We start from the raw sequence: 26,357 nt of genomic DNA, 5'->3' as shown, positions 1-26,357 counted from the left end.
AATAAGCTGTCGGGTTAGTAAAAACAGCGATATCAGAACCGATTCAATCATACAGTTTGTAGTGTACATAGAGTTGCAAAACAATGGGATAAAGGAATATTCCTGAACTTTGTTTTATCTCATGGCTACTGGGATTTTGTGTGAATGCATCAATGCAGTGCATGATATCTTAGCTTGCAAACCTCCCCACCCCACCCCCCCCACCCCCACCCCCCTTCCATCTCGTTGTGGCTTAACAAGGTTGAGGGCATCAACTCGCTAGAGGATTTGGTACTTGCCACCCAGAATAGGCAGGAGCAATATACAAAAAATATGGTCAGCTGCACCAGATTTTGCGCTCTCCAGTTATAGAAAAGCAACCCCTTTGACTTCACTTGTTGTCTACTTGCTCTGGCCATAGAAATCAAGGCACTATTGTTAAAAGGAGCTCAGCAATGGGATCCCATATTTCTGTGAGTGGTGTTTTCCCTTAGTTTTACTAATTATTGGCATCACTGGCACATTCCTCACTGCTGTGTACTTTACCATTGAATGTGCTCAGTGAGGGAACACCGTGTTCCGTGTGACGGAGTATGCCAGGTCCCTGAGCCTTTCATGTTCCTTCATGTTGTCTCTGCATGTCTTTAATGTTTCAAGAGGTAGAAGTGCCGAGAATTAATAAGGATTAATTACTCCAGCACCCTTGGGAGTCCTCTCTGAGCTTCTCTTCAAATATGTAACCGAATATTTAGATTCTGTAGTGCCCAGGGGGTATATTTTACAAAACTGCTGAGCATGGCAAGGTTGGCTTCAAAAAGCTGAGCCTGGCATCAGTGGGCCCCATAGGAAAGCAGGCAGGATGTGTGCACATAATCTGTTGTTGTCCCAGTGTGAGGTGCCCTAGTTAGCGCTTCTCTCTAAATATCACCTTCAGGCCATATGTAGTGTTAATTAGTGACCACAGAGCCTCTGTGCGGGTTCTGTTTATTATAATATTCATGAATGTGCTGAGGTGGTCTAGAACAAGTTTCCTAAAATGAACTCGAAGAACCGTGGCTTATTGATTAAAGAGTTAGATGTTAGAGATGTGAAGGCAGCCATTGCAGTTTTGTTTTTAAAGGGGCATGCAAAGGCCAGGCACAGATGAATCAAATCATAGCCGGTTTAGCAGGGACCGGTTAAGATTCTATCCATCTATGGGTAGACTGGTTGTACCCAAGTCAGTGCATCACAGGGGGGCGTCCCTGCCAGGAAAGCTGGCAATAATCACATGCTAGAAATCCAATATGCTGGTTGTACCCAAATTGATCGATAGATCAACTCGGGAACAGTCAGCCTGCCCCATAGATAGTGTGAATCTCAGCCGGTCCCTGCTGAACCAGCCAAGATTAGAACCATCTATGGCTGGCTTAAAGTGGTAGTAAAGTCTCAAGGTCTCACCTTAATGCATTCTATGCTGAAATACCTTCTGTGCTACAGCCCAGCCCCCCCCTCCTTTTTTTCCCCCCTTACCTGAGCCCGATCCAGCGATGTGCTCCAGCTTCTGTCTCTCTCCACATTGGAAAGACTGATAGCAGCGGGAGCCATTGGCTCCCTGCTGCTGTCAATCAAATCCTGTGATGCGGGGTCATTGCTGAGTCCCACTGTCTGTGTCAATGGACGCCTCAGCAGGACTCAGTAGCGAGCCCGCCTGGGTGCCCCCCTGAAAATCGGTTCCCAGAAGAGGAGGATTGAGGCTGCTCTGTGTAAAATAATTTTTTTTGTTATAAAAATAATAAGCTTTACAAACCTTTTTTTAAGTTGGGGATTCAGATGCTTTACTCTTGGAGAAACCAAAGTAGCATCCATATGGGGTAGTTGATGTGGTCCTTTAACCCAGTGGTCATCAACCCTGTCCTCAGGGCCCACTAACAGGACAAGTTTTATGTATTACCTTGGGGAGATGCAGACTAGAATACTGCAATCACTGAGCAACAAATGATATCACCTGTGATGTATTTCAGTTATCTTGCAAACCTGGCCTGTTGGTGGGCCCTGAGGACAGGGTTGATGACCCCTGCTTTAACTTCTTCATGCCAACATAACACATGTATGCATCGTCCTGCTTCAAGTGGTTGTACCGGGTTGATGCCTGATTACCGTTTTTCTTTGAGAGCCAACGGTCGGCTTTCTTGTAATAACAACTGATGTGACTAATCACTTGCTTGGCTGTTATTACAAGCAGCGGGAGGGGACACAACTCATCGCCCCCTCCTGCCACCTTCACCTTCCGCAGCTCGCCCGGCTGTCCCACCGGGAGACCGGAGCAACCATCAGACACGTCCGCTGGCTGGAGACCCAAACAAAGCCGGAATCTGCTATGATCGGGTCTCAGATCTATTAAGCCGTTCGTTTACTGGAACCTTAAAGGTACCACATTAAAAAAATAAAAATAAAAAAAAAATGTCAGTATTGCAAACAGCTAAACATGGAGTTTTGAATGCTTTTAAGTGCAAAGGAGGGATTTGGGGGTCTTGGACCCCACATCTCTCCAAAAAAATACCTTATGTGACAGCAATAAAATTGTTCACGTGTTTTTGTTTGTTTGTTTTTATAAAGGGACAGTGTAAAAATAAAATAAATTAGAAAACATTTAAAAATGTTAAAGGGCCCACAATTGTAAATGGCGTTCAAACAACACGTGGGATATCGCTGCGATCGTTGGAGCGAGATCAATAATTATAGCACTAGACCTCCTCTGTAACTCTAAACTGGTAATGGTTAAACAGTTTCAAAACGCCACTTATGGAGATTAAGTACCGTAGTTTGTTGCCACTCCACAAGCTTTTATTTTATTTTTTATTTTTATTCATGAAAGTGTATTTTTCAAAAAAAAAAATTGCTTTTGTAAGACTGCTGAACAAATACAGTGCAACATAAAATATTGCAATGACCGTTTTATTCTCTAGAGTCTCTACTAAAATTTTCTTGAAAAAAATAAATAAAATTTAAGTAATTTTCTTGAAAAAAAATACAGATTTTATCTTTTAAGCAACAAAATGTAAAAAAAAAAGTCTTCAAGGGGTTAAAGTGTATTTCCACTTTTGCAGGCAAATAAGGATTATACCTACTGTATATTTGTTCTTATTCAGGTAGCATGACCTAATATTTCCAAAAAGTTTCAGCTTACCTTTTTTTTTTTTTTATTTTTTTTTTAATCCACTTTTCCTGACATCTCCAGTACTGAAAATCCAACCTCTTTGTTCTCTTTCTTTATGGGGGGGGGGTACCGGGAATTTGCCTGTATTTTATTTTTATATTTTTATATGCCAATAAATGATAATGGCTTACCAATACACCGTGATATAAATCTTCAACAAATGTCAAAAAATTGAATGGCAAATGATTAAATAAAGAACATGGAGCCTTTTACTATTGCTTGTAGCAATAAATTCATACTCCTAGTTACCCATTTTAAAAACACTTAAACTGCAGCCACACATGGGATATAAATGGGCTATAGATCAAAAAAATACCTATACATAAACAATCAATGATTGTTGATTAAAAAACATGAAAAAAAACAGGATCTCATCACTAAGAAAAATAAATGCAATAAAGGACCTAAAGTGCATAAAAGCACCAATCGCCATGTGGATTCAGTTTAATTTACTATTGATTCCAGCTATCCATGTTTGTATTGTATGCCAGGGAAAGGATATCGCGGATTGGTTATTGGTCAGGTTTTTTCTTCCTTTCGTGCACCATCCATTGAATTGTATTCTGTGAGCTGGTTCAGCATTGCTGTTTGTCTCCTTGTGGTCTGACTAACGTTGTTTTCTCATGTTCAGGCCTACAGACACCATGGACTCAGACCTCAGCCCACAAGACCGGAAGGACTTGGACAAGTTTGTCAAATTTTTTGCCTTGAAGGTAAAATTTTAAAAATTTCAAAACTTCAACATAAATGTTTTTCATCATGTTTTAAGATTAAGTTTTGTCAAAATCGAAAAATAACTGAATCTTTTTTTTTTCTTTTTCAAACAAATGCAGAGCACCAGGAATGTGGTAGAAACTGATTACTTTCTATCAGATTCTTTAATGGGATTCCTGTTTTTGATTGCTTCCTATGTGATCACAATCATGCATTCAGTCTATGATATCTATTCCATATATAAAATTGATCGTTTTTTTTTTTGCCAATCAGACTCATTAAGGTTGATTGCATTTGGTATTTCAACAACCTTCCTATATTATTGATGGGGAAAATGGTTGAAATTTTATGGTTGTAGGACTGATCTCAGATCTGGTCCACCTTTTCCAAATCCTCACATATCATATCACAAAAATCAGCATACGAGGTTCTCCCCAGGTGGTATCTGTCCCCTCCAGGACAGCTCGCCTTAACCCTACAAACCCTAACATGTGCCTCAAGGAATGCAGCACGGTGTGTGATGTCATGCATATATGGTGGTCCTGCCACTTTGCAATTATATTCTGAACATAAAACTACTAACTATTCTCAATACTTTTTCATACTCGAGTAAAAGAGAGGCCCCCAGGCATGCATTGTTACATGTGATATAAGGCCAACTGGATAGATTCCAACAAAATAGGGTAAACTATAGTTTACTGGCAGACAAACAAATATTTTCCTATTAGAAAAAAAAAAAAAGTCTCTTTGTTATGAAGAATTTAAAGAAAGAATGAAGGCGTTTCTGGCAAACAACCAACACTCTAGCTACATTACAGATTCCTAAAATTGATGTGTGAATGTCTTAGCTCACCACTAATCTTCCCACCGTAGATCACACAACACTATCACGAGCCACTGGTTGCTGTAGGGTCACCTGCTGTCTGGCGCTTACCTTAAGTCCCGCCCCTTACCTACCTTTCTTCACCGCCCTCCTTCCTTTTTCTACACACTTGTTCTTCTTTCTTTTATTAGCACCCAAATAATTTGAGACCATTATATATTACTCACCATAAAGCCCCCATACAACACATCCAAACTACACACGGGTGCTGTTGACTTGTCCACATGCCATATTGCTCTCGTAAGATTTATTTGGGGGGTGTGAAGTCCATCCATTTAAAAACATTTCAATAATCTATATAAAATTGTGTGTGTTATGTGGATATTCCTGGCAGTGGTCTAATCTCAGGGAAACAGTGTTGGTTCTTTGGGAGCCACAGTGCCCATATACACAACATAGTTTCTTAATATGTTTGGTATTGGCTGTACCATACGTCAGTTAAAATAAAAGTCAGCGCCACTAGGCATCTGCAAAACTAGACTGTCCTTCTGGACAGATCCAAATAAAATCAATAACAACCAGTGCTCTGAAGATTGGTTTCTTTGCACATGGAAACTGTTTTAATTTATGAACTATTCCATTTTAAAGGAGGACTATAGAAACCATCTGAAGGGCACTGGTTGGCATTTGATTTTATTTGTATCATACATCGTTCATCCTGTGTCTATGAATTAAAGCGGAGTTCCACACAAATTCCGAAGTTCACTTTATTATCCTTCTGGCATTACATACATTGTCAAATGGAAATAGCTTTTTGTTTTATTTGTGTTTGTTTTTTTGTTTTGTTTTTTTCCTAAGAGTTACCTTTTTAGCCTTTATTTATGTGGAATTTCCTGTGTCAGTCTCCTGGGAGCTATGAATCAATATTCCCAGGTGTCAGTGTGGCTAGCCACCGCTAATTATCGTGATCTTCATTGCCATCACAACGGGGCGGGCACTTCCGACGCAGACACCCCTTGTGATGGCAACGGCGGAAGCTTACGGCGCTGCGCACAGTAAATAATGCGCGAGAATGGGCAGTGCATGCTGGTAGCTCAGCATCACCGAAACCGGAACTGTCTGCTTGTGGGCTTCACATGCCCACAGGCAAGATGAAAACTGCCATCAGGAAATTTATATAGCTTTGTTTTTTATTTGAAAAAACATTGGGGGATATATTAGAAAAAACAAGTGAGTGTTACATTTCCATGATATAAATGTACGAATTGTTATAAAAAACAAAAAGTAATTGACGTTGGAACTCCGCTTTAACTAATGATATTTTTTATATATCTGTATCTATATTATACACACTGTAATTCATTGTGGGTAAGTTCTGTAGTCTGCCCTAAACTGTTTTTTATGTACTAGTTCAGATGGGAAAATGAGGAATGTTTTTGACAAATGACCTTATGACTTTTATTAAAACTCTCTTCATTCTGCAGACTGTCCAGGTGATTGTCCAGGCTCGACTTGGAGACAAGATATGTACCCGTTCTTCCTCCTCTCCAACTGGTTCAGATTGGGTAAAACCTTCTTTAAATACAGGTCAAAGTTTCAGTATAAGTTTCAGTATAATTATCATTCTTTTCAGTTTAAAAAACATCACTGAGCACAATTTTCATCTGAAATTACAACAAGGTATATAACCTGCGATTTCATTGAACCCCTTCTGTGAAACAGATTACTGTGTTCATGTGTGTGTCTTCACAGGCTCATTTAAAAAGAATACAAAAATAAGGAGCTACGATCGACTATTTCTCTGAGGCATCTTGTAACTAAGCATGAGCTCCCTCGTATTCGCACAGCCCACGCGCAGAGCCTGCCAGGAAGTCTGCACTGCGCTAATCACAGGCAGTGAGACATTTTCCCATTGCGTGGCTGCAGAGATCGGGAAATGTCTCACTGCCTGTGATCAGCGCAGCGCAGTGCTGACTTCCTGGCGGGCTCTGCATGTGGGCTGTGCGAATACAACGGAGCTCATGCTTAGTTGTAACTGAGAGTTCCTGCACCAGAATGGATGATTGCACTCCAGCCTAAAACTTAAAATTCCTTTATTAAATATTTTCCAGAAGTACAACAGGAAAATTAGACCTTTTTTCACGTTCCATGTTTAACTGCACTTAATCATAAAGTTCATTCTTAATCACTCTATAATTAAATGTTAGGCATGAAACGCCTAAAGGTGAAGTGCGGAAGTTTTAAGTAAACAAACATACATACTTTTACCTATATGGCTGTGAAATCGATCCAATGCTGCAGCTGTCCCCCACCAGCTCTAAGACCAAGAATTGAGCAATCACATGACCGCTGATCACTCAGCTGTCAGTCTTCATTGAGCTCTACCCCTCCAGGGCTCACTGGAGCACCAGGCTGTAGAGGGGCGGCTGGCTCAGGCTCTCGGTGGTGTGCTAAGAAGGTGAGCCAGCTGCTGGTCAGGCATGTAGGTGGATCCCGATGTTAAAGACAAGATCCTTGCAGAGCCTGGACTGGCTGCGGATGTCAACTGACAGCGGGCTAACCACTGTTGTCTTAATCTAGGTCACAAGAGTGCAGAAATAAGTGCACTCCTGTGACCCATAAAAGTATGGCCAAAAAAGCTTTGGAGATACTTCTCTTTTAAGGTCCCATTTTTTTTTCCTTTTGTACTCCAGCTTTATGGTATATATTCAGTAAATTCGTTGCGTTTTACACTAGAGTGCCATCTTTCAGTCGGGGAAGAAATATATTATGAGCTGGGTGTGCACCTGATCCATTTGTGCAGGTAAGTCCCCTTTCACACTGCCGTGACATTACCATAATTTTTGTGACTGCGATTTTCGGGGAATGCCTGTGTATACTTGAGGTCTGTGGACCTCAACTCGCATCAAAGTCGGACCAGAGTAGTACAGGGACTACTTTTGAAGTCGGTGCAACTTGAAGTCGCACAGATATGAATGGTACTCATTGGAAATCATGGGGTACGACTTGTCATGCAACTTTGGAGTCCTAAGTCGCACAAGTGTGAAAGGAGCCTAAGTATGGATTGACCTAGAGAGGTATCCTTTGTTTTTGTTGATAATGAGCATGCTTGAATCTCAACTAATTAAGAAGAACTTATTTACTATGTGTCATGCTCTCTGAAAAATTACTTCAGTCCATAAAAGCAAAAACACGTATTGTTCTAGTTGAAATCTGAGCTTCAGGCAGATTGGGAATAACAAAACTGAAAAAAAAACACCAATTAATGCAGTTATGTATTTATTTATTCAGGCTAAATGCACATGAACATTGCAGGCATCAAATATGCGTAGTGTAAAATTCCCAGCATTTCCTGCACCTAAGGTGCAGCAGGTGGAGTGTACAGCCGGCCATAAATGTGAATCCATTGCAGTAAAATCCTGCCAGTTTCTAATCTTAAAAATTAAGACTAGCTTTACATCTACACATTGCGGTAACGCGTTCATCTTAATTGCCCCAATAAAACCTCTGTTGCAGCGCAACACAATAAACAATAACGCACTACTGTGTGTCAGATGCACTGCATTGGAAAAAATAGTGCAAGTCTGATTTTAGGCCTGGTATGCATTGGCAGCCCATTCAGATGAATTGTCTGCCTTGGCACACTAAATTGAACCTTACAGGTATGAAGGGGGCCTGGAGAGAAAAAAATAAATATGTAAAAGTAAAACAAAAAAAAGAAACAGTCTTAGCCTTCCCTTCTTATGTTTTTTGTTGTCTTTTGTCCACATCTATGTAACAGGATTGTAATATTAGTAAAAACAAGTGGTACATAAATATTTTCCAAAACGACAGAATTTAGGAGAAAAAAAAATACTTTCCCGGGAATGTGGCTTCTGAAGCTTCTGGGAGGTGATGTCTGCTCAAGCACATTCTCCAATTTTTAAGGAATGTCCACTTCAAAAACGTGCTGCATCATTTGTTATGTTTGTATTCAGTTTGTAAACCTCAGGGCTCATGTACACGGGTGTTTTTCCTGTGTTTGACACAAAATTTAGATGCAGGTTAGTAGATTCCCATGTACATGACATCTCTGCATTTCTTTAGATGCAGCATGTACAGTATGTTATTACACCGTATTTAACCTGCTGGAAAAGCAGATTGAACTCCAACCTTCTCTTGTCAAATGATTAGTCCAGTGTATGTGTTTGATGCCCATTGACATGAATCCCCTATTGGGATATTAATCTATTGTTGTTATACAGGATTTATATAGCGCCAACACTTTAGGGATCTTAGCTATGACACTCAAGGTATTCATTTTTATATATATATTTTTTTTTTTGGTAGGCAAATTGCTTGTATAGATAAGACTATGGGATGGTTTTTCTGATGGTTTTCGGGTGTTTATAGATTAAACATTTTGCCTTTTGCAGTTTAACTTGGCAATCAAGGACATCCCTGAGGTTACCCAGGAAGCCAAGAAAGCCCTATCTGGTCAGCTGCCTGCAGTTGGACGCTCCATGTGTGTCGAAATTTCTTTAAAGACCTCAGAGGTATGATGGCTAAGAGTTTTTCATGTCAAACAACCTTAATTTTGTGCTCTTATCTCCTACTGTTTGAAATTTGCATGTGCATTCCATTTTCTTCCTAGGCCAGTGATTCTCATCCAGGGTTCCATGGAACACTAGGGTTCCTCCAGAGTTTTCTAGGGGTTCCTTCAGCATTGGGCAATTTCTGCCACTGATACCACTGATCTTTTTAATTATCTGTAAGGAGGTAATTCTTCCCAATGACCACAAGTGTAAGGAGGTAATTCTTTCCACTGACCATCACACTAATGTATCATGAGTTGTAGATTTCAGTTTTTTAGCAGGGGTTCCCTGAGACCAGAGAACTATTCCAAGGGTTCCTCTGTGTTGGAAAGGTTGAGAAAGGCTGTCCTAGGCACATAATCAGTCCCAGTGTTGTGATGAGAGACAAATCTTGTTCATGCACATGATAAAACCACTACCAGCTTACCATTCTACATGGGCACCGGTTTGCTTTAAATAATAAATTCACCATTGGGAACATGTTGCATGTCCCATCCATTTTTAGGGTGGAATATGTAACTTGTTCCCTCTGCTGCAGCCACTCCCCAATCCACCGCCTCTAGTGACAGTGAGTGGGTGATTTCTCCCTGAACTAGCTGTCGCAATTTAAGGGGGAAAAAAAAACCCACCTTTTCTGTGAATAAATTACAAGTACTGCAGACTGTTGGCACTGTGGCTGTTGGCAGGTAGTTCTCAATGAACTATCAGGGAACTGTTGAGTGCTCTAGTACAGGGATATGCAATTGGCGAACCTCCAGCTGTTACAAAACTACAAGTCCCATCATGCCTCTGCCTCTGGGTGTCATGTTTGTGGCTGTCAGTCTTGCTATGCTTCATGGGACTTGTTGTTCTGCAACAGCTGGAGGTCCTCTAATTGCATATCCCTGCTCTAGTAGTTCATTGAGGCTTTGGCCTCGTACACACGGTTTAATTGTCGTATGACCGAACATCTGATTTTCATCCAAAGGGCGTGTGCAGGATTTTGCCTAGCATACCAACTATCCGCAAATTTGACAAACACGACCGTAGTGACGTACTTTGAGAGTATAAAGAGGAAGGTAATTTCTCAAGCGCCACCCTTTAGGCCCCTTATGCTAATTTTGTGTTAGTAGAAGTTAGTAGAATTTTGGTGAGCGTTGATTCGTGATTTTCAGATCGTACAAACCAAATGCCTTTTAAGATAGGTTTGGCATAACTACATCAGTATCGCCAAAAAGCAGCTTCATTATTATCCCATTAACCACTTCAGCCCTGGAAGAATTTACCTCCTTCCTAACCAGGCTGTTTTTTGTGATACGGCACTGCGTCACTTTAACTGACAATTGCACGGTCTTGCGACGTTGTACCCAAACAAAATTGATGTCCCTTTCTCCCCACAAATAGAGCTTTCTTTTGCTGGTATTTGATCACCTCTGCCTCTCACCTTTTTTTGCGCTATAAACAAAAAAGGCAGACAGACTGCTATAATAAATATTCCCAAATTTGTTTTATTAAACTATTTTTTTTTTCTCAGTTTAGACCGATGTGTATTCTTCCTATTTTTGGTAAAAAATGAAAAAATCGCAATAAGCTTATATTGGATTGTTTGTGCAAAAGTTATAGCGTGTACAAAATAGGGGATAGATGTTATTTATTTTTTTTTTTTTTTTTTTTATTTATACTAGTAATGGCGGTGATCAGCGATTTTTATATCATGACTGCGACAGAGCTAAAAAAAAATAGCCATTGATTACTATATAAATGTCATTGGCAGGGCAGGGCTTATCACTAGGGGGGGCGTTCAAGGGGTTAACTGTGTTCCCTAGGTGTGTTCTAACTGTGGAAGGAGAACGATCGGTGTTCCTACTTCGTTGAAGCACACGATCTGTCTCTATTACCCTGAGAGAACTGGGCAATTGCGGGTGCCCGGCAGTTGTTGCTCCCGCCGGGCATACGCATTAGCTCCGGGGAGCGATGCGGGCACATGCACCGGCTAATGTGTCTTAAAGAACCAACGTACAGCTATGACGGCTCACGCTGTGGTGGCTGGTCTTGAAGCGGTTAAAGAAGATGAGAATGTGCGCTGCATTTCGACATTTCATCAGGTGCCGTGTCACAAATGTTAATTCTAGATTACGAGCAGTATTTTACAGGACCAAACTCTTCCGGCTCGTTCCTTGATTCCGAGCATACGCGTTTGTACTTTTGTGTGACGATTTCTGTACTGACCATCCGAAAATCAGATGTTGAGTTCACATGTGACAAAAAAATGTATAGCCTGCACACCCAGCTTTTGTATGGGGGGTTGAAAGTCAAAACGGCTGTCGAAAGCACCATACTAATGATCCGAATATCCGCAGACCGCTTGTGCTACGACTTTTCCCTTCTGATTTTCGTATTGTGTGTACAAGGCCTTCCTGTAAGTGTGCAACTGCCTGCCTGTACCAGGTATGAGCAGACAGCTTACACCGGGGGTGCCCCACCTTTTGGAAGAGCGAGGGCCACTTGGTAGCCGGTCACGGGCCACAATGAGCGGATGACCGGTCCATGTCCACTCTGCATTTGCAGAACGGATGTGGACACAGCCCGCTCTACTCTATGGGCCTTCCAATCCACCCTGATGTAAGAGGACAGATCCCCTTCTATTATATACTGCAGGAGTGGTGCACTTTCTGAAAGCGCACCAAACCAACAGGTAATAACAGAAGTCTATGGCTCAGTGCAGGTACCACAGTTGTACTGCGCTGCACCTGCAGATCAGTTTAAAAGCAGCCCAGTAACCACTGCAGAACAGATATGCCCATATATACACTTATTTTAGTGATAAATTTACCTTTAATAACAGTCTTCCATTCGGGTATCGCCGGATGTTGCTGTTCATGGCAGAGTGCATTTGGTATCGTTCCGCCTAGGTGTTGGTGCTATACTGGAAGCATTGGCTTATGCGGCTCTGCTGTGCAGCTGCTTGCTTCATTCACAACACTGATGCTCTCAGATGGTGGTTTGGCAACCCACAATCTAGGCTTGCTGTCCCGCCATACTAGAGAAGGCTGTCGCTGGCCACAAAAGAGGGCTCTGCAGGCCACTGTTTGGGCACCCCTGACTTGCACAGACAGTCTGCAGGAGTCTTGCATTTCCCCCTTGATCTGCTGATCGCTGGTGGAATTCTTTGCAGGCTCCTAGTAAAAAAAAAAAATATATATAAATGCACTTTTTTATTTTTTATTTATTTGTTTTTTTCAAAGGTGAACTTATAATTTTAAAGCACATCTTGCACTGTAAAGAATCCATTAAATACATATAATGTTGCTACTGTTGACATATTTAAAAAGAAAAAAAATGCAGTGGTTCATACCCTCCTCTTGAATTCTAGAGACTTCATGGGGTTGATTTACTAAAAGCAAATCCACTAGTGCAGTAGCTGTAGAGCCCGGGGGGGGGGGGGGGGGTTTATGCAAGGAAAATAAAAAAACAGGATTTTTGTTTGTACATGATTGGATGATAGAAATCAGCAGAGCTTCCCCTCATTTCAGATCTTCCCCCCTCGGATCTACAGCGATTTGCACTTCCAAGTGCACTTATAGTGCAAAGTGGATTTGCCTTTAGTAAATCAAACCCCATGTCTGATCTCTATGCAAGGCTGGCCTGGGTTTTTGGCTTTGAGTTGTTGCCAAAGATAGATGCACCTGCATGCAGGATATATATATATGTATATATATATATATATATATATATATATATATATATATATATATATATATATATATATATATATATATATATATATTTTTTTTTTTTTTTGACTGAATTATCTCTTACACAGCATGAAGCAGTTTAGGTCATTTTCATTACAGGTATTTTTTATAGCAATGCCAATTTATGCCACACTTTACATACTATCCATTATACTATTTATTCTTTACACACTATTCAGTCCCTGCCCTTTGTATAAGGTCCCTATCTTGCGTGCACACACATATTGGAGCCAATTAACCTACTTGCATGTCTTTGGAGTGTAGGAGGAAACCGGTGTACCCAGAGGAAACCCATGTAAGCTGTGTTTTCTGTGTAATGTTGATATACAGTTTTCTTCCCTTGAGCTGCAGAGGAACTACAGGTCCCTGTATTGTGGGGCTTATACTTCCTCAGTATGTTCGGGGTCCTCCCCAAATATTAATTATAATTCTCAATATGTTGCAGGGTGATTCCATGGAACTTGAAGTGTGGTGTCTGGAAATGAATGAAAAGTTAGTGACATTTTTTTTTTCTACTTCTGGGAAATAGACATTTGAAAGCGTCTTGTGTTTTTTATTTTTTTTTTTTTTTTATTTTTTTTTTTTAGTGTGACCTTCAAATATATGATTGCATTGTGCATTGTGTCTTGAACATATTGTATGTTCTTCTGTGTGTTTTTATCTGGTAGCATAGATCTGAAATGTCACATTTGATGACTAATCACTTTTAATTCCTCCTAAATCCACCCAAATTCCAGAGGTGTTTTCTCTAAGGAAGATTCCTCCCCTAGTTACCTTAACCTTTTTCCTTTTTGTTCTGATAAGTAAACACTACATCCCTCAGGTATAAATGTTCTTAAAAGTGTAACTATGGAACACAAAAAAAATGTACTAGTATTTTCTAGTTTTGGATAGATCTGGGAAGGCTTAGAACCCTGTCAGATATTCTGGTCACTCCCTAATGTTTTGTCCTGGTGACCGTAAGAGAGGGGTAATCCCAGAATTTTAATGTTTAACTAAAGGCTAACCACTTCCCGACCGCCTCACGCAGATACACTGTGGCAGAAGGGCACGTACAAGCAGATTAGCGTACCTGTACGTTGCCCTTTAAGAGAGGGCTTGCAGGCCACCGAGAGCTCCGTGGGCGTGATCGCAGGTCCCACGGAGTCTATGTTTGTGGGGATACCCGCGACCGTTTTACGGAGAGGAAGAACGGGGAAATGCTAATGTCAACAAGCATTTCCTCTTTCTGCCTAATGACACGGATCACAGCTCCCTGTGATTGGGAGCGGTGATCAGTGTCGTGTCACACGCAGCCCCTCCCCTCCCATGGTTAGAATCACTCCTTAGGACACACTTAACCCTACAGCACTACCTAGTGGTTAACCCCTTCACTGCCAGTCATATTTACACAGTAATCAATGCATTTTTAATTGCATTGACCGCTGTATAAATGTGAATGGTCCCAAAATCGCGCCAAAAGTGTCCGATGTGTATGCCATAATGTCGCAATCCCAATAAAGATCGCTGCCATTACTAGTTAAAAAAAAATATCCCCTATTTTGTAGACGCTATAACTTTTGCGCAAACCAATCAATAAGCGTTTATTGCATATATGCACATATATATATATATATTTCACTCTTTTTTTTTGTTTATAGCGCAAAAATTAAAAGCCGCAGAGGTGATCAACTATCACCAAAAGAAAGCTCTATTTGTGGGGAAAAAAAAGACATCAATTTTGTTTGGGAGCCACGTCGCACAACCGTGCAATTGTCAGTTAAAGCGATGCAGTGCCGTATCGCAAAAAGTGCTCTGGTCAGGAAGGGGGTAAATTCTTCCGGGGTTGAAGTGGTTAAAAAGCAAACTTGACAATTAGTGCATGTAATTTTGCCGACGTTAGCCTGTTTCTAATAGAAGAGGGGAGGATTAGAACCACTGTCAGGTTTATTGCTTTTTCTGTCCTACAGCTGAGATTTTTCCTAACTCCCAATGGCAGCAGTCATTAGTACAGGAAGTCGAGGTACATTTCTGAAATGGAGATACAGACAGAGATTATTAGATGAGAGCTTGTCATGGTTTTTTTGCTGTGTCTGTGTTCCTTGCCCTGACACAGTATTTTACACCATAATGTGTGTCATTGGAAGTAGGGCAAAATCTTTCCAGCAGGGTCATAGACAGTCATTAAAAGTGAACAAGAGGCTCTAACCTTACCCTATTCTATCCAAAATGTAGGAATAATAGCTGTGATTCCACAGTTCAGAAAAAATAAATAAAAAAATGCATCTTTCATTTTGAAGTGGGATTTCTGAGGCAAGCATGTAAATTCCTTTTGGAGGAATTGCCAAGGTTTTACCTGGACTAAAATATATAGTTAGAGTTCACTTGCTGCACCACCTGCTGGTGAGAGTATAATACAACCATGAAGTAATCTTTATCTGTTGTTTTTTTTTTAAGAGGCTTGATTTCTATGAGTTTGCTGTGTATACAGTGTACTGATATAAGATATTACATGTCAGAATTTATCTTGTATGACTTATTCAAGTTTTTTGTATTTTTAGATGTGACCGGGAGATAAAGGTCTCCTATACTGTGTATAACCGGCTGTCGCTGCTACTGAAATCCTTACTGGCAGTCACCAGGGTAACGCCGGCCTACAGGCTGTCCAGGAAGCAGGGGCATGAATATGTCATTCTCTACAGGTAGGTAGTCCAGAGATGGGCTTTAGGGACTATTGACACCTGCGCATTTTTCCCTTGATGCAGTTTCCATTAAAATAAATAGAAACACATCAAAATGTATGCAATTGTGCATTAACTTGAGTTGTGCATTTTTTTTATTTTTTTTTTTTTTAAACATGTAACCACGATTAGAGGTTGTTGTCCTAAAATTTGACTCTTAACCTCTTGATAGGAGAATGCTACGGTGCATCCTTGGAGGTTTTTAAAATTATTTTTTAACGGTCATACAGGATGTGTATTAGAATATTATATTCATAGCTGTGTGTAAGGGTAGTTTTATGCTGATATTAATGTGTGTTGTGTTTTTTTTTTTTTCTGATATTTATTATAAATTATTATTATTTTTTTTTTTTTGCAGGATATATTTTGGAGATGTTCAGCTTTTGGGTCTTAAAGAAGGTAAAATCCTAAAACTATATGTGACATTCACAATAAATAATTGAGTTGTCATATAATATTCTCACTGTCTGTCATAATTCAACTATAGCGTAAGCATGATTTATTCACATTTGCACCTCAGTAGTCAGAGTTGGTTGGTGGGCCAAATCGTAGCTTGGTCCAGTGTTTTCTTTTTTGTTTTTTTTTTGTCAACATAATTGCACCAATCTGAGGGCTCGTTCACACAAGGAGGTGCATCCAAGCTTTTTTTTTGCTTGTTCTCACATGTTGCATTTCTAATAAGCTGCTGTATGCTTGTACTTTTATTGTTGTACCATGCGTTTTTAGGGAGAGCAAATGCATTAGGTGTAATCGTGGGGGGTGCCATTAATAATTAACGGAACCTGCGCATCTGCAAAAAGCAGCACATTTATTTTGCGGTGTGGGCAACCCACAATTTCACTTCGCATTGCTGCTCTGTGCTAAATGTAGTTTGTAAGTCAGAGTCAAGTGGTCTATAGGTTGAATCCCGCTCCCCATACAAGAGGATATTTGTACAGGACTGTGCAGGGTTTGACTACCACCCCACCCTCAATTTCTGCTGCTGTGACATCAAGAAGTTGGATCATGAAATGGTTACTTTAACTTCTGTGTACAGAGAGGAAGGACCCCCCTTGCTCCTCCTTCCTTCTTTTAATTGCATATGGCATCCTACACCTACAGGTGAGGGAGGAGTAAAAGATGGCCGCAAGTAAACAGAAGATTTGGATTTGAAGAGGCTAAGCCGTGGATAACGCCTCTCGAAATGACATGAAAGGGTAGATGTAAACTGGTATATCTGCAAAGTTCCTGTTTTTACCTAAATCTAAACATGGATTTGTGCTTTGCGGTTCTTTTAATTGTATCCATTTCATTTTAAAACTGAGAAAATGGAAGGCTCCACAAGTCCCTGGAAAGCATTGGTTCTATGAGGGCTTCTAAATCTTTTCTGCTTTTTTTTTTTTTTTTTTTTGTCTCTAGAAATAATCAGAGGATAGATGGGACGCACTGACAACTGTGTGCCCAAGTGCTTACAAAATATCTGTATTGACTTCATACTTTTTTTTTTTTTCCCCCAGGTTTCCAGGCGGTACGTGTTGGAACAGTGGGGACCCCTATAGGGACGCTTACCCTGACCTGTGCCTACAGAACTAATCTGGCTTTTATGTCTACTCGGTAAGCCTGGTCATCCCTCTGGTATGAGGTCCCTTACCAAAGATTGGTATTGTTTTCAGTGTACACTCGCATCTTCCTACGGATCATCCCAGAGCAGTGTTGCATGACAAAGGGGCTGACATACCTCCATAGTGTTTTTTTTTTCTTCTGCAGTCTCTTTGCCTGCTGCCTTTGTCATATGCACTTTTCCCACCTGTCTCCTGCCTTGGTGGGATTGGGTGATCTACAGGACTGAGGAGCAAGGCAGCTCAATAACATATCAATGTGTTTATTGCATTTCAGGCAGTTTGAGAGGACTCAGCCCATCATGGGGATTATTATTGATCACTTTGTTGACCGACCTTTCCCCAGCACCTCACACATGCATCCCTGCAACTACAGGTGAGGACACAGGTAGCATGCACACGTATCGCCTACAAGCACAGAGGTCCCCAGCCTAGAGATCTATACCCAGGGAGACCCCACAGAAATGCACAATGCCTTGGAACACAAGAGGCTTATTTTACATAATTAGTCAGTGGTATTTTTTAAGTGTGACATTTTAAAGGTGAATTTCATCTTTTGTCACATGTTACATGTTCCACCCTTCTTTAAGGTGGAACATGTAACATGTTCCAGCTCCTACTGCCATTTCCCCCCCATCTCCAACTCGGTGTGACAGTGGGTGTTGAAACTTCTTCCTGCATCCACTGTCACAATTTAAAAACCGTGCGGCCATTCTGGGCCCCGCCCACAGGGCCACGTTTGTCAGTTTTCTGGGAATTAATAGACTACAGTGCATCTCGAAAGTATTCACACCACTTCTTCCACATTTTGTTATGTTACAGCTTTATTCCAAAACGGATTAAATTCGTTATTTTCCTCAAAATTCTACAAACAATACCCCATAATGACAATATAACAGAAGTTTGTTTGAAATCTTAAAAACAAATAAATGCAGCGCTAAAAAATAATAATATACATAAAAATGAATATAATTGTTTGAAATCTTTGCAAATGTATTACAAAAAAAATAAAAATCACATGTACATAAGTATTCACAGCCTTTGCCATGACACTCAAAATTGAGCTCAGGTGCCTCCTGTTTCCACTGATCATCCTTGTTGATGTTTCTACAACTTGATTGGAGTCCGCCTGTGGTAAATTTAGTTGATTGGACATGATTTGGAAAGGCACACACCTGTCTATATGAGGTCCCACAGTTATCAGCACAAACCAACTCATGAAGTCCAAGGAATTGTCTGTAGACCTCCAAGACTGAATTGTATTGAGGTACAGATCAGGGGAAGGGTACAAAAAAAAAATACTGCAGCATTGAAGGTCCCAATGAGCACAGTAGCCTCCATCATCCGTAAGTGGAAGCCCTCGTACACACGGTTGGACATTCCGACGGAAAATGTCCGATCGGACCGTTTTGTCGGATAATCCGACCGTGTGTGGTCTCCATTGGACTTTTTCTGTTGGAATGTCCAACCAATAAAGTTTGAGAGCTAGATATAACCTTTTACAACAACATGATCCGGTCGGACTTAGTCATTTGTAGAGATTTGTAGAGATTTCCGATCAAAGTGCCACGCATGCTCAGATCTAATTACGAGACCAAAGCTAATGGCTACTAGCCTGAACGTAATCCCGTTGTAACGAACGTCATCACTTTATGAACGATCGGATTTTCCGGCAACTTTTGTCCGACCACGTGTATGCAACACCAGTTTCGGACAAAATCCTTCGGAAGAAATCTGACGGATTTTGTGGTCGGAATGTCCGACCGTTTGTATGGGGGCGAAGACGTTTGGATCCACCAGAACTCTTCCTAGAGTGGGCCGCCTGGCCAAACTGAATGATCGGGGGAGTAGGGCCTTAGTTGGGGAGGTGACCAAGAACGCGATGGTCACTCTGATAGAGCTCCAGCTTTTCTCTGTGGAGAGAGGAGAATCTTCGAGAACAACAATCCTCTCTGGAGCACTCCACCAATAAGACCTGTATGGTAGAGTGGCAAAACAGAAACCACTCCTCAGTAAAAGACACATGACGGCCCACCTGGAGTTTGCCAAAAGGCACCTGAAGGACTCTCAGACTATTGGAAACAAAATTCTCTGGTCTGCTGAAACAAAAAGTTTGAACTCTTTGGCCTGAATGGCAAGCTTTTTGTCTGAAAGAAACTGGGCACTGCTCATCGCCTGGCCAATACCATCCCTACAGTGAAGCATGGTGGTGGCAGCATCTTGCTGTGGGAATGTTTTTCAGCGTCAAGAACTGGGAGACTAGTCAGGATCGAGGGAAAGATGAATGCAGCAATGTGCAGAGACATCCTTGATGAAAACCTGCTCTGGACATCAGACTGGGGTGAAGGTTCATCTTTCAACAGGACAACGACCCTAAGTACACAGCCAAGATAACAAAGGAGTGGCTATAGGACAACTATGTGAATGTCCTTGAGTGGCCCAGACTTTGAACCCGATTGAACATCTGTAAATAGCTGTGAACCGACGATCTCCATCCAACCTGATGACATTTGAGAGGTCCTGCAAAGAAGAATAGGAGAAACTGTCCAAAGTAAGTGTGCCAAACTTGTAGCATCATACTCAAAAAGACTTGAGGATGTAATTGGTGCCAAAGGTGCTTCACCAAAGTATTGAGCAAAGGCTGTGAATACTTATGTACATGGCATTTATTTTATGTTTTTTCTTTCTATTTTTAATAGATTTGCAAAGATTTCAAACAAACTTCTTTCATGTTGTCATTATGGGGTATTTGTAGAATTTTGAGAAAACAAATTTTAATCAATTTTAATAGGCTGTAACATAACAAAGTGTGGAAAAAGTGAAGCATTGTGAATACTTTCCGGATGTACTGTAGAACTACTGTCAACCAGGGGAGCTGATCTCTTGTAAATCATTCACAAGCCATGCAACTTTCAACATTTCAACAGACTGCCCATATAAAGGTAGGGGCAGAAAGCTGCAGGACTTCTCTGCAGAAGCCTGACATTGCACCCCTGATCCACTGATGAGAACCACTTTAATGCCAGCCATAGACCAAGGGGGAATTAGCTTGATTTCCCCATCAACACAGACAGTATTGACAGGGGAATCCCTCCCACGGAACCATAGTGTTCTCCCAGAGGGGGAAGCAGTCCCTGCCGGGAGAACACAGGGATTAATCCCTATCGGCTATAATGGCGGCTAGCAATAACAGCATGTAAAATCTGTCCGGCTGGTTGTACCAAATTTGATCAATCCACTTGGGTACATTCCGCCTGCCCATACATGGTTCGAATCTTTGGCCGGTTCCTGCCGAATGGGCTGAGATTCGAACCGGCTTTAGGCCATCCCCTTCTTGTATGCAAGACTAGCCTTTCAAATTAAGCAGGAAGAGAATTGGGTGAAGCTTGCACAGATCTTCTCCTGAGATTCTGCAGACAATTAAACAGACTACAGAGAGAAGACAGAAGCATGAGACAAATGCAAATAAAATAAAAAAATCTTAACCATTCACCTCTACATCTTCCTCTCTTCAGCTCTTATGATCTGTCTTTTTAGATAGCTCTAAGTCCCTTTTGCTTTTCAATGGATTTCTGAGGCTGAATTGCCTCTGCACATCACAACCTGCCTTGTTGGTAGCTAAAAAGTGGGTGGCATAGCCCAAAGAAAAACGAACATTGATTTTCAGTGCTGCCAGCTTTTGGCTCAATAAATTATATGATCCGTGAAGGATCGGATTAGGGCACTTCTGCTGTTCTGTGGCAGAGAAGTGCTTTGTGTTTTTTTTTTTTTTTTCCAGTTTCTCTAAAAATTAAAACCCTTCCTCCTTTTTGCCTCATTAAAAAAAAAAAAAAAAAGTGTAAATGTCACACTTCAAAAAGTACTAAAACGTTTTTAGTTATATTAATAATAATTGGCACTGTGTCTGCAATGTATCTTCCTTCTTCCCAGTAATCTGTCAACTGCAAAATGACAAGGCCTCTTTATATTATATTTTCTAAGGAAAAAACTACAATTGGCATAATATATGCTCATAAATACAGTCTTCGTATAACTGAGGAAGATATTTTTGTGTTCTGGGCTATGCTTCAAGCTAATCCCATTTTCTTTGAGCTAGTAACGGCTCTGTCTACCAGCCTCTGTAATGTCAGCGATTTCCTGTGATTTGACACTATGGGATTGATTTACTAAAACTGGAGAGTGCAAAATCTGGTGCAGCCCCCAGATCGGCTTCCAGGTTTTATTGTCAAAGCTTAATTAAACAAGCTTAAGTTTGAGTCCTTTCACACAGGCTTTCCGATCAGGTCCACCTGAAGCTTTTTCAGGCAGACCTAATCGAACCTTGCAGTCTCCTCTATGGAGCAGCAGATGTCAGCGGACACCCGCCGCCATCCGATCCTGCTTGTAAAATTCAGATGGGTGGTGGTCTTATTTTCCATCCTTGTAGCCAATCAGATCGGATAGGATCCAATAAAAATGGACAGGTGGTCCATTAACACCTGATTTCCCCATAGAAAAGAGCGAGACTGTCATCCGCCTGCTCAGCAGGGATCAGCAGGGTGATCCTTCTGAGCCAGCAAAATCCTCAAGATGGAGACGTCCCATGTGAAAGGGGCCTTACAAGCTGATTGACTACCGCTGCACCAGATTTTTCACTCTCCAGTTTTTTAGTAGATCAAACCAAATGCTATCTAATGAATGTTTAGCAAACAATGGCAGCATTCACTGCTGTAGGTGATAGGTTAATATTTCATGAAGACTGTTAGCCCAATTCCAGTCAAAACCATTCAGTTTTTAGAAGAGAAGCAAAGTTAGAACTTCTGCAATGATTTGTATTGCTGCCTGTGTACACAGTGGGAAGATTTACCCACATTTTCTGTCCTTGTCATAGGGGCTTCGTGAAACAGGAAGTGATCAAAAATCTCCCTCTCTGAAAGTATCAAATACCTTTGCTAAAAAAATAAACAGGACAGGATTAGAACCTGTCTGTGTTGTGTTTTCTAGTGACGCTCATTTTTTTTGTTTGATGGCACAGGGACAGGAAGGAGATCTCCCCAGTGGGGTCATAGCCAGCAGTAAAAACCTGACCAAATTTCTGATGTTTCCCCAAGCTATCCAAAACTAAGTTTTGGCTGAAGTTGAGCTATTTAATAGAACATTCTGGTTCCTCACCTGAAGTATTGTGGGATCATTATTATTTTGCTCACTGTTTTGTTCCTATAGCTGGACCAGCTTTTGTAATGCTTTTGCAATTTTGTTAAATTGACTGTCCCTTTCTGGAGTAAATTTTAATGGAAAATTAGCTGTACAAGGTAGGAGCATACTGCACTAAACATAAAAAAATGGCTCGATGCGCTGTCCAGCAGCTGTCAGCCTCTTATAGAGTTTGACAGGCTGCTGGCAGCAGGGCTGGACAATGTGCCTGTACCATCCACCCGCACATGAAACCTCGGAGCCTCATACCTCCATGGCTAAGTGTCCAGTGTGCATGAAGTCTAATTGTGAACAGTGGTGTGTATTGGAAAATTATTTTTCTTTGTAGCTACACTTTTAGGTTAAATGTGCTCCAGAAGCCTTTTAGGTATATCGGGCTGATTACACATAAGGAGATCCAGTCAGATATTTATGGCATTTTTTTTTTTCAGATTGGTATCATATTGCACTTGTAGTGATCACTGTATATGCCTTGTAGAACCCTTTCCCACTCTAATGTGATCACACAAGCCAAGCCAAGGGTGTGGTCATAATGACCAGGTCTTTTAATACATCTGTGCAGCTTGACACAGGAGGTGGTTTGCATGTGTATGTATATGATATAGATATATATAATTTTTATTTACTTTATTACTTCCATATACTATCATTACTAAAGCTGGCGATGGAGGGCCGTGGGGCAATCCTGGCTGGGAAAACGCAGTGATCATTGCTAGCAGCTATAGCTGCTGGCAATAATCTCATGAACAACTCGACATGCTGGTTGTACCCAAGTTGATAGATCAATCAACTTGGGTACAATCAGCCTGCCCATACATCGTTAGAATCTCGGGTTGTCCCTGCTGAAATGTACGCGATTTGAACAGTCTATGCCCGGCTTAAGACCTGGTTACTGAGAATTATTGACCAGACGCCTTGGCTGTGCTAACAACACAAAAAATATTTTGTTGCCTAAAAATACAGTTCACACAGTAAAGGTGTGCTTCAGTTGAATGTAAGCATTTTGCTCTCCTTCTCATTCAGTAGACATATATATAAAAATACCTGTTGACCTTTCAGAAATCCAGCGTGCTTTTAGCAGCCTGCTTGAGCTCATCACGCCATGCCACAGTGAAATCCCAAGAAGTGTTTTCATCACTGGCCAGATCTCTTGTATTGGACTACATAAAACTTGTTCTGTAGTCCAGGAGAAAAGAACTCTGGCAGGACTAACAGCACTGCTTGGGATTTCAGTGCAGCAGAGGCAGTGCTGAGAGCTGCAGGTAGGAGCTCAATGGATTTCTTGCAGATCAGCAAATATGTTTGTAATTCCAGCTTTTTTAAAGGTCTAAACATAGGAAAATGGGCATGTACTGTGTTTATTTTTATTTTTTTCCCCCACAGTTGTGACAGACATACATTTTAAGTGTCAAATGAATGTTTTAGTTTACTTGCATTGTTCTCTTGCTAGGGTTAGCACATCTCTGATTTTACCTGTTGCCTGGAATTTTTGGGCTCATGCATTTGTAGACCTAACTAAAGTTGGGTTGTAATGAACAACAGCCCCCTTTCCTTTTACCCAGATTTTTATATTTTTATGTGATATTTAAAGCTAATGCCAACCAAACAAAAAGAGGCTGCAAGAGAAATCAATTAGTGAATTTCTATAGTTAGCCAGGAAACTCTGCAAATGTGCCAAAGTCAGAACGGCCAGCCAGCTTCCTGATCTGATCATGATCTGTAACTAATGCTTTGGTTCTGCAGGATCCTCACATGTAGCACCGCAGCTTCTGGTCATGTGATTTGGTGCCAGGCATCTCTGTGTCTTTGGAAGACACAAGGGCTGGCGTAGATGAGCAAAATGTGGCATAATTTTAGGATGCTTTCAGCTTGTGTATGAGAGTTTGATTTTCATTGCAGTTCCTTTATAGGTCATTCAGTCCTGCTGTTGACCTCCTAAACTGCCTCAAACTTTTGCATACCCATTAATGTGTAAGTAGAGAAAGAAAATCTGAAATGATCAGAAGCCCATGTACATAGGCCCTAAAAGGCTTATGGGTGGATTTGACTGCCTATAGACCTGATTAGGTAGCAGGTGTTCTCAGAACACCTGATCATAATCGACAAGGCAGCATGGGGGGACTGTTGCATTACAGCTATACCTGGATGAAATGCACAAACCTCAAACAGGTAGACCTATAATGTGTATATGTTTCGAACTTTCATGTTATAAAGATGATTTTATTTTTATTTTTTTATTTTTTCCCATTTGCTGTACTACTTAAAGGTTTTTGCTTTTTAACCAATACAATTTTATTTTTGTGCATTTTTTTGCAATATTTGCTAACAGGGCGTCTGAGGAGCAGGGCACCGTATACCCGTCTGTGGAGGATTCCCAGGATGTCTGTGCCACGTCTTTTTCTACGTCCCCACCATCACAGGTGAGCTTGTCACTTACTGTGATGTGGCACACACACCATCTTCTGCCTCCCTAATGCAAATCTACACGATGCTCAGTGAAGCAGAGATCCACTTTGAGCTATTGCTCTGATTGTGGACCTGCTGTGTGAAGCTCGTGTCTGGTGATGAACGGGGAGATTGTAGAAGTAGGTTATTGCTTTTAATATGGAAGATGTATTGCTGTCTATAGATGTTGGGGTGGTCTTGTACCTGCACTCATATCTTTCTTTCTTTTCTTCCATCTGTCTCTTTTTTGTCTGTCTGTGGTTTGCTATGTGCAGTGTGTGTTTACTTTCAGCAAGGCACAGGGTCAGACAGCTAATACTGTGGTGACAGATTCTCACAGGGCCCCGACAATGGTACTGGCCGTCTCACACCAAGTGAGTTAAAAAGTGGCATGTACAGTGTGTGGGTGTGTGCAGAGAACCTCCTTAAAGTGACTCTATCCCTAAAACCCAAACGAAATGCTCCCTGCAAAGAAGGACTTGGATACTACCCTCTCCTAACTGCACTGCTGTTGACTGAATTAGTAGGGGGAACTCGCCTGCTGTAGAATCGAGGAGTTGACACTTTGAATTCCTGGTACCCTCCCCTGCTCTCAGGGGTTCAATCTGCTGTGGGAAGAGTGCAGCAAAGAACCTAGAAAGTCTACATTTCCAAAAAAGTAGGTTTCTGAAGATTCTTCCATGTTTGCCTTCCCTTATTATGGCGATTGACAACACGAGAAGCAGAAGAGGCAGTATATGCAGTTTTCTCTACAGGGAGCTCAGTATTACTTTAGGCAAAGCGTAGTTTTCCCGTACTTAGACGCATGCATTTAAAAATGCCCTAAATAGCCTTTTTTGCATCAAAAATTTTTCTTACCTGCATCCCAGTGTCTGAGTGCATTTCTTCCCTAACGGACAGTCCTGTAATCCTTTTCTGAACTACATTTCCCAAAGAACCCCTTTCCAGTTTATGTGGCTGCCTCTGATTGGTTGTTTTTTTGAGCATGCACAACCTACTAGTTGTAAATTCCCATTTCCTATAAGAGTGTCTTCTTCCTTTTCCTCTGCAAAAACGTATCAACTGGTGTGGAGGTGCAGCCTCTCTACACTATATAATATATAAAAAAAAATTCAGTTTCATTAGTTAAACTTTAGATAAAGTGGGGTATATTCCTGGGCCGGCAATCGGCCTGTTTAACAGAAACCAGCTGACTTTTGGTCTGTGCATGCTGCTGTATGTTCAATAGAAGTCGGTCTAACAGTCGTGCTGGAAAATCGGCATTCAATCGGCACTTTCAACCAATGGCTGCAGTGCTGATCAGTGTACTCTATCTACCTTGCGACTTTAATTACTACTTTACTTCCTAGTTGCAGTGGTGATCTGGACAGCTAGAGAA

General features: G+C 41.1%; 1 protein-coding gene across 8 annotated transcripts in view; it reads left to right on the top strand.

Moving 5' to 3' along the window:
• Nucleotides 1–26,357, top strand: part of ATG13 (autophagy related 13) — a 63,050-nt gene that overhangs the window by 11,061 nt on the left and 25,632 nt on the right. For 3 of the 8 annotated variants that reach the window (XM_077461558.1, XM_077461549.1, XM_077461541.1), the window contains exons 2-11: nt 3,810–3,891; nt 6,200–6,280; nt 9,131–9,250; nt 13,469–13,515; nt 15,564–15,704; nt 16,102–16,142; nt 17,240–17,336; nt 17,619–17,717; nt 24,864–24,954; nt 25,255–25,353. In XM_077461558.1, coding sequence (XP_077317684.1) covers nt 3,823–3,891; nt 6,200–6,280; nt 9,131–9,250; nt 13,469–13,515; nt 15,564–15,704; nt 16,102–16,142; nt 17,240–17,336; nt 17,619–17,717; nt 24,864–24,954; nt 25,255–25,353 — 885 coding nt within the window. In that variant the 5' untranslated portion in view covers nt 3,810–3,822. The remainder of the gene's footprint in view (nt 1–3,809; nt 3,892–6,199; nt 6,281–9,130; nt 9,251–13,468; nt 13,516–15,563; nt 15,705–16,101; nt 16,143–17,239; nt 17,337–17,618; nt 17,718–24,863; nt 24,955–25,254; nt 25,354–26,357) is intronic. The other 5 variants (XM_077461592.1, XM_077461567.1, XM_077461601.1 and 2 more) reach the window with 3 other exon arrangements.

The sequence above is a fragment of the Lithobates pipiens genome, unplaced genomic scaffold (assembly GCF_037356315.1).
Source record: "Lithobates pipiens isolate NorthernLeopardFrog02 unplaced genomic scaffold, aLitPip1_a1.2 Scaffold_10, whole genome shotgun sequence".
Classification (NCBI taxonomy): domain Eukaryota; kingdom Metazoa; phylum Chordata; class Amphibia; order Anura; family Ranidae; genus Lithobates; species Lithobates pipiens.
This window is presented reverse-complemented; position numbering and strand designations above follow the sequence as displayed.